Source organism: Helianthus annuus, chromosome 16 (assembly GCF_002127325.2).
Source record: "Helianthus annuus cultivar XRQ/B chromosome 16, HanXRQr2.0-SUNRISE, whole genome shotgun sequence".
Taxonomy (NCBI): domain Eukaryota; kingdom Viridiplantae; phylum Streptophyta; class Magnoliopsida; order Asterales; family Asteraceae; genus Helianthus; species Helianthus annuus.
The window spans coordinates 9,217,219-9,230,109 of NC_035448.2; the positions used below are offsets into that span (position 1 = coordinate 9,217,219).

The 12,891-nt window shown below is 46.8% G+C and overlaps 1 protein-coding gene across 1 annotated transcript; it reads left to right on the forward strand.

Annotated features, from left to right (window-relative positions):
- Positions 1–3,917: 3,917 nt before the first annotated feature.
- Positions 3,918–6,320, forward strand: LOC110918932. The gene has a single exon (XM_022163209.1). The coding sequence runs from the start codon at positions 3,918–3,920 to the stop codon at positions 6,318–6,320; it is 2,403 nt and encodes an 800-aa protein (XP_022018901.1).
- The last annotated feature ends 6,571 nt before the right edge of the window (positions 6,321–12,891 follow it).

Below are 12,891 nucleotides of genomic sequence, written 5' to 3' on the forward strand. Positions count from 1 at the left end.
CATTGATGGTCCAAAGGAATTTACACGTTGCTTTTATAATGTCCAAAAGCCAAAGATTTTGCTTTTGTTTTAACTTACCTTTATATATTACATTTGATATCGTTAAAGCCTCACCTGTCAAACTTTTAAATCTCAAACTTGTTAGATTTTGCAAATCAAAAACTTATAGAGGTTATATTCTATGACCCACATTAGAGCAATCGAGTTAGTGATTATTAGCTAGACCACGTGAAAAAATCTTTTCAATATGAAGAGGTATGGTCCCAATTCCCTGCCTACATGGTAGGGACCACACCACTATTGAGCATACAAGGCGTCCACGTCAGCGAAGCAACCCAGAAGCTTCTAGAAACTTCTAGAAGACTCGCAGCTGGCACCAAAGATGCTCTATCCGACATAAAGGACAACACGTGTCGCCACTCGCAGAAAGCCACATAGGCCTGCGACAAATCAGGGAGCATGACTGACAACGCCCGTACGAGGTATCCAGCGTGGACAAATGTAAGAATGCCACGTGTACCACTTCACCTGCCGTGACAGAGCAGACCAAGGCGATATTCCCCTTGGTCGGACAGCTGGCACGCGCCCACAGCTGGCACAGCTGCTCCTTCCTTCTTCACCATCTAGCTATAAATAGGACCCTTCATCATTCAGGTTCAGGATCTTTACTCTCCATACTCACTCTATACATACACTGTTTTATTTCTCTCAGAACAGTACTTATTCTCACGCCGGAGCCTGGTTAAGAGGGAAATCCCCCTTCTCCCCCTCTTAACGAGACTGACGGTGTTTACTGTTTTGCATATCTCAAGCCATTGTTACGAGCAAGAAAAGAGGTTGAACCCCACAGACGAAATAACCCCATCGATAAACCTTGTGTTAATCGGTGTTTCATCATTGGCGCCATCCGCTTTTTGCAAAACCAACCTCATCTCTTTTCTCTATTGAAAAATACTCGTCAAAAATGGCTGAACAAACCCCTTCACACCCAGTCGACGGAGAAGTTTCTTCCTTCGAACTCGTTTCGGACACAGCACACGTCCAAAGGGGTCAAAGGAACGAAACCATCCAAGAGGGACAACTGAACAATGATTTTCCTCCTATCTTTGGGAACGTATCCAGGGTTGTTGGTCTAACCACAACTGGACCCACTTTCCAAACACCACCAGCGAGGATCATCAGCCAAACCACAAATGGAGCCGTATTCAAAACTCCGACCGGGGTGTTGCAACAGACACCACCACCAGTGCTGACACCAAGCCATGGAGCTGGCCCCTCAGCTCCATCGGAACAAGCGCAGCTCAATTACTCCGCACTTTTAGGGCTACCCGAAGGAAAAACTCTCGCTTCATGGTATGCCGAACAGATGGCGTCCATAAACCTAGTTTATACGCAACTCAGCGCACAACAAGCTCTACTCCAGGCACAAGCTAACCAGTCAGCATTTGTAACTCCACCACCAAGGTCTCTGAGTACACATACAACTCAGCAGACTAACGCGTGGAACCTACGTCCAGAGAGAGGACCAGTTCAAAATGTGAGAAGACCAAGCGCACACGACACGCGCGATACCTATGGTGAAACAGAAAGCAACTTTATGCAAAACACCAATGTGCAAAGAAAACCGATCCAGACTCGTTTAGGCGCGCGCAATATGAACACAGAATGGGATGAAGAAGAAGACGACCCAACATACAAAGGGGAAACCTCAGTGTTTAGCAGACTTCATCCAGAGCACGAAGCATACAAGCCTGCAAAGTGCGCACGGTATAACCCAAAGGCAGAGCACGACTATACCCTAAGCTATCGTCCAGACGACATGGCTGAAGATTCAAAATGCATCAGGGAGATTGCCACAGCTGCCATAGACAAAACCAAGCTGCCGCACAACGTCGGCAAATACAATGGATTGACAGATCCAGACGATCACCTCCAGGTCTTCAAGGGCGCAGGAGCAACAGGTGGGTGGAACCTACCAACTTGTTGCCACCTGTTCGCACAAAAGTTCGTGGGTGCAGCGCGCGTCTGTTTCGACAGCTTACCAGCAGGAAAAATTAAATCATGGGTTGATTTTAGAGAGAAGTTCCTGGCACACTTTTCTCAACAGCGGAGGCACGCCAGAGACCCATCAGATTGTCTAAACATATGGCGCCGAGACCACAAAAGCGTGGAAGATTTTATCACAAGATATAACAAAGAATGCTTGGAGATTGGGGATGTGGGAGAAAAAATGATGCGCGCGCACTTCATGAGGGCAGTCAAGTGCGACGATCTGATCAAGCGCGTGAAAGGTAGAGACGGAGGACCCAAAGATTGGGAAACTTTCATTGAGGCCGCCAAGACAATAGCACGGACAGACAAATAGTTGACCGGTGATGACCACCGTCAACGCGCACATAACTCTAATGACCGACGTGGCAGAAATAAAGAGGCCAATCATGGAGGTCTTCCAGTCATAGAGAAAGAAGCCCACCAAGAGAAGATGTGCGGCACACAATCAATCAGATAGCACACAGAAAAGAAGTAAAGAGGGAAAACAGAGAGAAACAATGGACGCCATTAACCAAGACCCCGTCGGAAGTATTGGCCACTGAAAACCACCAATTCAAACCACTCCTACAGATGCGCAACAAAAGGGGTCAAGATCCCAATCTCTATTGTGAATTCCATAAGGATACGGGTCACCTCACTGATGACTGTTTCAGCCTGAAACAAGAAATTGAAAGAGCTCTAAGGGATGGAAAGCTCACTCACCTGGTCAAAGGATGAAAGCGCGACTTTCGCCAAATCCAGAGAAGAGACGAAAGGCCGGATAACAAAAAACTCAGGAAGTTGGAGACCCATATGGTACAAGGGGGCCCACGAAAACCAAGGAAAAATTACAACAAGCGTACACAAGATGATTCGTGGCGCGAAAAGCAAGTCATCTTCCCAGTTGTTAGAGGAGGCCCAAGGGAAAAGCGACCAATAGTCATTCCAGGAGTGATTGGTCATTACCAGACAGACAACATCTTCATCGATCCGGGAAGCACCGCGGACATCATTTACGAACAATGCTTCAATCAATTTGACCAGGAGGACAAGGCGCGCTTGGAGCCAGTAGACTACCCACTAACTGGTTTCTGCAACGAGTCCGTTTTTCCCCTGGGACAGATACATTCCCGGTGTTACTCTCGGACAGGCGAAATTCAAGAACAGAGGAAGTCACTTTCATGGTGCTGCCCGCACACTCACGGCACGACATTCTCCTAGGGAGAGAGTCACAAGGAGACTTCAGCATGATTTGCTCTGCACCACACTCGGCCATCGGATTCCCAATGGAAACAGGCATCGCACTGATATACTCAAGCAAGGAATTCTTAGCAACAGATGAAATGAGGCCTACAAAAGCAAGTAAACCAGCGCCACGCGCAGAGGCAGAAAAATGGGTGTTGAACAGCGCTCACCCAGAACAAACAGTTACCCTGGGACCAGCGATGTCCGATCTTACACGCGCAACGCTCAAGAAGTTGTTACATGAGAATATGGACGTGTTAGCCTGGACACTAGCTGACATGGTCGGTGTTCCACGGCACATTGCAGAGCACCGTCTGAACGTCTCAGAAGACGCAAAACCAGTGGTGCACGCCAAACGCCACCTGGGTGATATAAAGCATGACGCCATGAAAGAGCAAGTACTAGAACTACTAAATGCAGGCATCATCAGAGAAGTCAGATACCAAACTTGCGTAGCAAGCTCAGTGATGGTATAGAAACCAAACGGCAGCTGGAGAATGTGCGTCGACTACAAAGACTTAAACAAGGCATGCCCGCGTGACTGCTACGCCTTACCAGGCATAGACGAGAAAATCGATTCTTTGGCAACATTCAGATGGAAATGATTCCTTGATTGCTACAAGGGGTATCACCAAGTTCAAATGGCCGTCCAAGATGAGGATAAGACAGCATTCCGCACGCCAACAGGGCTGTATTGCTACACCAAGATGCCTTTCGGCTTGAAGAATGCGGGCGCAACTTACCGAAGATTGATGAATGAAACATTCAGTGACGCCATTGGAAAGTACATAGAAGTCTACATGGATGACCTGGTGGTTATGAGCAAAGAAGAAGGCACGATGCTGGTCAACATCCAAAAGACCTTCAACACGCTACACAACGTAAGTATCAAGCTGAACCCAGCAAAGTGCTCATTCGGAATGGAAGAAGGAAAGTTCTTGGGCTTCATCGTCACAAAAGATGTCTTCAAGGTGAATCCGGAAAAAGTCCAAGATATAGAAAGGATGCCCTCACCATCAAACATCAAAGACATGCAAAAGTTAGCAGGACGACTAGCCGCGCTCAACCGTTTCCTAGCTAATCATGCTGCAAAATCTTTTCCGTTCATCAAAACCTTGCGCAATTATATGAAGAAAAGCCAGTTCCAATGGACTCCAGAAGCAGAGAACGCGTTCCGCGAGATGAAAGATTGCCTCATCAAACTGCCAACCCTAACCGCACCAAACAAGGGAGAACCTTTGGTACTTTACCTTTCAGCTTCCGATAGGGCAGTCGGAGCTGTGCTGCTTGTCGATCGTCAAGGTGTCCAAACACCAGTTTACTACGTGTCGCGGACCTTGACCGATCCAGAAACCCGATATGCAATCATGGAGAAGTTAGTCCTCGCACTAATTCATGCTTCAAGGCGGCTGCGCAGATACTTTGCCAATCACGTCATCCACGTGCTAACAAACTACAACATCGGCAATATGCTTGCAAGGCCAGAAGTATCAGGAAGGCTAGCCAAAATAGAACTAGGAGGTCACAACGTGGTTTTCAGGCCACGACCATCAATCAAAGGCCAAGTCTTGGCAGATTTTGTGACAGAAGTCCCAGATGACAAAGAAAGAGAGTGCAAAGCCATGGAAAAGGCTGAGAAAGAGCAAACAGAAAAGCCATGGTTGTTATATACCGATAGGGCATCCAACGAAGACGGAGCAGGCGCAGGGCTAAGGCTGGTGAGCCCCGATAAACACGAGTTCATGTACGCCATATGCCTAGATTTTAAAAGCACAAACAACGAAGCAGAGTACGAAGCTTTCCTAGCTGGCTTACGATTGGCAATCAAAATGGGGGCCCGACACATCGAAGCGCATGTTGACTCCATGCTTGTAGCAGGGCAAATAAACGGCCAATACGAAGCCAAGGGGGATGTCATGGCACTCTACCTTAGCCAAGCAAAAACCTTGCTACAAACCTTCTACTCTTCCAAAGTGCACCACATAAACAGAAGCGAGAACAAGCCGGCAGACGCGTTGAGTAAGATCGCATCAACACGTTTCCAACACCTAGCAAAAGATGTGCACATAGAGGTTTTGAGCAACCCATTCGTTCCACTCAGGGAAGTAAGTGTCATCCAGACAGGAACAACGTCCTGGATGACACCAATAATCATGTACTTGCAGTCAGGGATACTTCCCGAAAACAAAGCCGAGGCGCGAAAGATCCAATACAAATCAGAACACTATCAGATGGCAGATGGGATACTGTATCGAAAGTCATATCTCGGCCCGCTGCTGAGATGTGTTGACGCCGACGATGCAAATTACCTAATCCGGGAAGTGGATGAAGGAATTTGTGGTATTCATGCCGAGCCTCGAATGGTGGTGGCAAAAGTGATGAATGCCGGATACTACTGGCCCGGGATGCATCTCGATGCCGTGAAAGAATTGAGGAAGTGTAGTGGCTGCCAGAGACATGCGCCAAAGACCATGCACCCTAAAAATGAACTAGTACCAGTCACCACCGCATGGCCTTTTCAACAACGGGGCATAGACATGGTGGGTCCTTTCCCGGAAGCAACAGGGGTGGTTAAGTTCATAATAGTCGCAGTCGACTATTTCACCAAATGGGTAGAGGCGAAAGCACTCGCATCAACCACCTCGGCAGTCGTCAAGAGATTCATATGGGAACAAATCATATGCCGCTTTGGCCTACCCCTCCGGATCATCACCGATAACGGAACTAACTTCGCAGCAGACGACCTCGAACGATGGTTCAAAGAATTACACATCGAACATACCTTCTCTTCGGTTGCGCGCCCGCAAGGGAACGGTCAAGTAAAGGCAGTCAACAAAAGTATCGTTGATGGTATCAAAGCAAGGTTAGGCGAAAAGAGAAAAGGATGGGTAGACGAACTGCCCAGCATATTGTGGGGTCATAGGACAATGCCGAAGACAAGCAACGGCGAGACACCGTTCAACCTAGTCTATGGGTCCGAGGCAGTCATCCCAGCAAAAAATCGAGCTACCATCTCCACGAATGCTCTCAATGAACTTAATTAACAACGATGAAGAAAGAAGGATCGACCTGGACCTCCTAGAAGAACGGAGGGAGATGGCAGCAATCAATGAAGCCAAATACAAATCAAAGCTGGAAAAGTATTACAACTCCAGAGTCCGAGTCTGCACCTTTAACCCGTGAGATTACGTCCTAAGAGACAATGAAGCTTCCAACCCAGAGAAACCCGGAAAACTGGCCCCCAAATGGGAAGGCTCATACATATTCGATACGGTGCTTGGCAAGGGAGCTTACAAACTACGAACCATCAGCAACAAAGAGGTTCCACGAACCTGGAATGCCCAACAACTCCGAAAATGCTACATGTAAAACAACCATGTAATCGTAAAGAGCGTACCGCCAACACATTTACTTTAATACAAGAAGTGTTTGGCTACTTTTATTTCATGCAAATTTCTTGTCACAACTGCATTTATTACTTTGGGCGTACACGAAAACATCAATGGCTCGACCATGGGAAACGTTGTAGACCTCCAAGGCTCGTCACAACCAAGTGAACAGCCGGGTCAGAAACACAACCAAAGCCTACAAAACGCCAAAATACAACTTCGTGTCCACATAAACACGAAAGCATCGATAGCAAGGTAACTAAACATTGTAATGCTCCCAAGGCTGAACACAGCTGAGCTCACACAATAACCTGCAACTCGATCACTTCGTATGTCACCTATAAGCGCACACATTCAAACGACAGAATAAAACGTTGTAGTAACACAACATCACCTGTCAGCGCCACCATTCATTCGTGACACCTAATCAAAGTAATTAAGCATGCACATATTATGATGATAACAAAATTCGCATAAACATAAACAAGCGATAAAAATATTCACCAGAAGATCAAGTACATACACCCACAGGTAAACAAAACTAAAATTGTCTTAGATAGCCAACATTACAGGCCTATTCATGGCCATACACGACGCACAGGCCGGAATTCCTCGATCAAATTTGACTGGTGCCAGCACCTCCTGCTGCATCACCATCTTCTCACAAAACCTTCTTCAACAAGGCAACCCCATCCGCTTTGCGAGCCAACTTCTCTGCAGCTCGAACAACAGCAAATTCAAGGGTTGAAAATTCCTTGCGCTTGGCAGCAAAAGCACCTTCACAATCTTCCTTATACAGCTCAAAATGATAATCTTTCTCTTTATTAATGACCGCTGTTTTACCCTCAGCATACCCAAACTTCCGGCCACTATTGTAAGCCGCCCTACCCAATTCAAACATGTACGTTGCAAGCTCAGTCGAGTGCAAAATACGATCAGCAAGCTGCATAAAAACGGAGATCGAATAAGAAAGAAGAAACAAAAATAAAACAAAAGGAAAAGATAAAACAAGGCAAGCAAATAGCACTACCAAAGGCACACCACGAGAAAGCAACCACTTGTTGTCAGCTGAGGCCTCCTCAGCAAGAAGCTCGTAAGCTTGACACTCAGCCGTCTTCTCAGCAAGCAGACGCTAGGCAGTTTCACACTCAGTTGCCTTTTGCTGAACAAGAACCTCCAGTTTGTCAATTCGATCAACATATTCTTTTTCTTTCTTCTCAGCAGCAAGGCGCGCCTGATTTGCCTCCTCAGCAAGCTTCGTCTTTTCACCAGACAAGCGAACGATTGCATCACGCTGAAACTGCATCTCAACATTCGTGCGCTCGCACGCAGCTTCCCAGTCTTTCTGCTTTTGAACATTCAGCTGCTTCTGCTCTTCAAGCTTCTGTTCAGCATCTGATACCCTCCATTGCAAACTCTTCTTCTCCGTATTAAATTTTTCTTTCTCCTCAACAAACAACTTCTTCGACTCCTCAAACTCGAGGGTCTCCTCCCCCATTAACTGCCACTCGCGAAGAATTTCCTGGGAAGTAGCAAAGAAATTAACCCCAGCACGAACATGATCGTCCAACAAGGCAAACCGATTGCGGTTCTTCTGAAACATCCTCTCAGCAGGAGGGAGAGACATAGCAAAAAACTCATGAAAATTGTTGACATCGTTCATCCTGCAACCCTGAGTAAGGTTCCAACGTGGGGCATGAGGTAAGTCATCACAAGCCGGATTACCCCAGGAATCAGCAGGGTCATGTTCAAAATGCGGACTGCGCACCACGCAAGAAGTAGCCCCACCTCCACCTGGAGGACGTTTAGTATATATGGTTTATTGTGGAGTAGTTTCACTAGACTCCACCTCTACCTCAACACCCTTACCCTTATCAGCGCCAGCATCACCTCCAGCATCAACACCCCCTTCAACCACACCTTCAGTAACCCCCTCTCCACCCTTCGTATCTGCTTCGACATCATCACGAGGAGGGGTCAAACCAACCGTTCTCGATGGGGGAGAAGTAGGTGGAGTGATCTGAGAAATATCCACCACACGAGGTTTCTTACCAGTCTTGACCACTGTCATGAGACAACAATTAAGAAACAACTTGACAAAAGACATAACAAACGTACAACAAAAAGTCAATTACCAGGGGGAGGAGCAGACGCAACATATATTTCCTCCAAAAGATTTCCACGACCTCCACTAAACACACCCAGATCAACCTCAGACTCCGAAGGCACTGGATGAGCCTCCTTTTGGAGTTTCGCCTTTTTGGCAGCAAGAAGAGCAGCAACTTGCTCATCAAGTTGGCGTTTGTAATCTTCAAGTGCTTTTTTCTTCATGTGCTCAGACAAGGTAGCACCATCATCAGGACCTGATTCTCGATTCCTCTCACCAACCCCTAGGCCAGAGAACGTGTCTGAAACAACCACATAATCTAGACAAGGAAGAGTAGAGGGTTGCTTACGAGAAGAACCAGCAGCTTTACCCCCAGTTCTTCCCTCCTTCCTCCTAGACTTACTAGTCCTCGCTCTCTTCCTTGGCTCCAAATGAGCGGAAGGATCAACAGGCACTTTTTCATCCTCATCATCACCAACATCATGCACGGGTTCTGCAGCATCACCCCGCGCGGTACCTGCACGCGCGCAACAAGAAGTTAGACCCTCAAGAATTTGGTCAGAACTTCCACTGGAAAGAACAATGACTTCCTCTCGACCCGAGTCGACAGAGTCATCCCAAACACCTTCACCTAGAACCTCGCTAGCATATCTACTCAAGCTCTCATCAGTCGGATGCAAAAAATGACCCCGGATCTGGTCTAACCACGTCGGGTTCCCTTCCGCTTGGATAGCTTCAACCATGGCACCCGCCGCCTTAGGGTCCAAGACATTCAACAAGCTGTAACCAACTGCAAAAAGACAAGAAGATAAGAAAACATAATAAACGTAAGGGAGAATAATTCAGCGGTAACTTATGAAAGAAACATACATTTGCCCTGATAACTGTATACGGGTTGACCCCATGGATTCTTGGGCACCCACAACAAACTCATCCCAGCACCAACCAGGGCCATCTCCTCCAGTTGAGAAATAGCAGTCGCCTTCTGGGTTATCCTCTTGAACCAGTCCTGGGCACCATAATCCTCCATAACATCTACCTTTGGAATCCCTTGACCCACCTGCTGATAAGGCATATCTATCGGGATTACACCACGGCGGATGTAGAAAAATTTCTGCTTCCAGTCATGAAGACTCTTCAAAGGCACAGAGCACACCGGAGCAACACCTGATCGTGCTTGAAACGAATAGAAACCGCTAGCATACGTCACACTATAAAACACATTGAACATCTGAAACGTAGGCTCAATACGATAAGCCCTACAGACATACTCAAAGTGAGTAATGCGTGGAAGCCCAATAGCATTAAGCTGTGAAATATGAAGCCCATACCCCCTCAACACAGCAACGGTAAACTTCGTAATAGGTAATCTGAAACTACCTTCCCGAAAAAACGCAGCATACAACGTAATATGGCCCGGAGGAGCGTCCAAAGCAGTGGAACCAACAGGAGGATACTGGGCTCCCCACTAAGGACGGAAACCCATACCCTTCACCAGGTTCACGAACTCCTCCTCTTTCCAACTAATGACCGCCTGGTCAGGACCGGGAGGAGCCCTCCCCTTATATTTTCTTTTCCGTTGGGTGGGATTCGTACAAGACATGGTGCAAATACAAAGAAGACGAGAAGAAGAACTCAGAGAAAATTATCAAAACAACGAAAACTGAAGGGAGAAGATAGAAGGAAAGAACACTTAAAATTTGAAAAAGTGAAGATGAATGGAGAACCGCCTCCTATTTATACCCATCGCATTTAATGCGATGGGTAGTGGACCGTCAGAATGCAGAAAAAGGAGCCAATCAGGGAATGACACGTCAGAAGAGAGAGAAGACGTTGGCTCTTTTTTCGGGAAACATGGGGAACAGAATAGGCTGACATGACAGAAAGTAACTGCAAAAGCAACTGTTCAACTCCGATAAGACAGGGACGTCAGATAGTCACACCAAACACTTCCCCATGCCCACCAAACTTCCATCAGAAGGAAACAACAAATGAGCCAAAACCCATGCGCCATGCGTCCATTTGGCTCACTTTTCACAAAGGGCCAAAACCTATGCGCCAGGCGTCCATTTGGCTCACTTTTAACAAAGAGCCAAGACCCATGCGCCATGCGTCCACTTGGCTCATTTTTTCAAAATGCCAAGACCCATGCGCCATGCGTCCACCTGGCTCATTTTTTTCAAAATGCCAAGACCCATGCTCCGTGCGTCCACTTGGCTCATTTTTACAAAGTGCCAAGACCCACGCGCCGTGCATCCACTTGGCTCATTTTTACAAAGTCCCAAGACCCACGCGCCGTGCGTCCACTTGGCTCACTTTTAACAAAGAGACAAGACCCATGCGCTGTGCGTCCACTTGGCTCATTTTTTCAAAATGCCAAGACCCATGCGCCGTGCGTCCACTTAGCTCATTTTTTTCACAATGCCAAGACCCATGCGCCGTGCGTCCACTTGCCTCATTTTTTCCAAAATGCCAAGATCCATGCGCCATGCGTCCACTAGGCTCATTTTTTATAGAGGACCAAAAGACTTCACGCGGTGCAAAATCCTACTACTCTCACAAGTCCAGAATCCCTCCTAGACGATCAACTCAACTAGAAGGCACACTGGACTGGGGGGACTTGAAGAGGTATGGTCCTAATTCCCTGCCTACATGGCAGGGACCACACCACTTTTGAGCATACAAGGCGTCCACGCCAGCGAAGCAACCCAGAAGCTTCTAGAAACTTCTAGAAGACTCGCAGCTGGCACCAAAGATGCTCTATCCGACATAAAGGACAACACGTGTCGCCACTCGCAGAACGTCACATAGGCCTGCGACAAATCAGGGAGCAGGACTGACAACCCCAGTACGAGGTATCCAGCTTGAGCAAATGTAAGAATGCCACGTGTACCACTTCACCTGCCGTGACAGAGCAGACCAAGGGGATATTCCCCTTGGTCGGACAGCTGGCACGCGCCCACAGCTGGCACAGCTACTCCTTCCTTCTTCACCATCCGGCTATAAATAGGACCCTTCATCATTCAGGTTCAGGATCTTTTCTCTCCATACTCACTCTATACACACACTGTTTTATTCCTCTCAAAACAGTACTTATTCTCACGCCGGAGCCTGGTTAAGATGGAAATCCCCCTTCTCCCCCTCTTAACGAGACTGACGGTGTTTACTGTTTTGCAGATCTCAAGCCATTGTTACGAGCAAGAAAAGAGGTTGAACCCCACAGACGAAATAACCCTATCGATAAACCTTGTGTTAATCGGTGTTTCATCATTAATATTTGTTTTTTCACCTTTTCATTTACACTTTTATGTTGCCTTCCCTCGTTCATAAACTAGAACGTTTTGCATGAATGAGGCTAAAAATGCACCCTTTACGATCACCATTTTCGCCGGCTTTGTACTCCCTGTGCAAGGTGGTCATCACACGATGGATTTTAAAATTAGTCATGTAAAATTTTGTAAGAGTTTATAAGGAAATACTTAGTTCGAGATTAGTTATCACCAACCGAGAGAACTGAGAAGTGCTTTTGCTTCTCACTTGGTTTGATTGGTTGTTGATATAAAAGTTTATCGGAGTAACCCTTTACCAAAAAAAAAAACCACTACAAGAAAAAGATCCTATAGGGACGACAATTTTTTGGCTTGTAGGGAGGACATGTCCTCTCTATAAGCCTTTTTCACCTGTCGTCTCTACAACATATTGTCTCTAGAGCTCCGTCCCTATAGGTCACCCAAGTCCTTTCTATAAGAATGACGATGGGTGAGGCAATTTGAAACTCATTGCCACTATAAACGGAGATGAGTCATATATTTTTCACCACTGTTCTCCGTCAGTAAGCCTGTAACCACCGGCCGTTCACGTCCGCCTTTCACCATTGTTCTCTGCCGCTATAAGCATGTACGTCCCAGTCGCTATAACCCTAACCCCCAAATATTCTCTCAATTTTTTTTTGTTTTTTACACATCTAGTTGTTTATGATAGATCTTGATATTGTGGTGTAGACCATTACTTGCGCCATTCACCGTTATTCTTCAAGATGCGGACCATCACCGATAAGTTTTTGTGAAGAAGATGAGGAGACAGGTTGTGTTTGATAGACCTGGTTGTTGCGAATTGAAA

Excerpts from the sequence above, each read along its gene's own strand:
- LOC110918932 (XM_022163209.1), top strand. The coding sequence starts at position 3,918 with ATGGCCGTCCAAGATGAGGATAAGACAGCATTCCGCACGCCAACAGGG.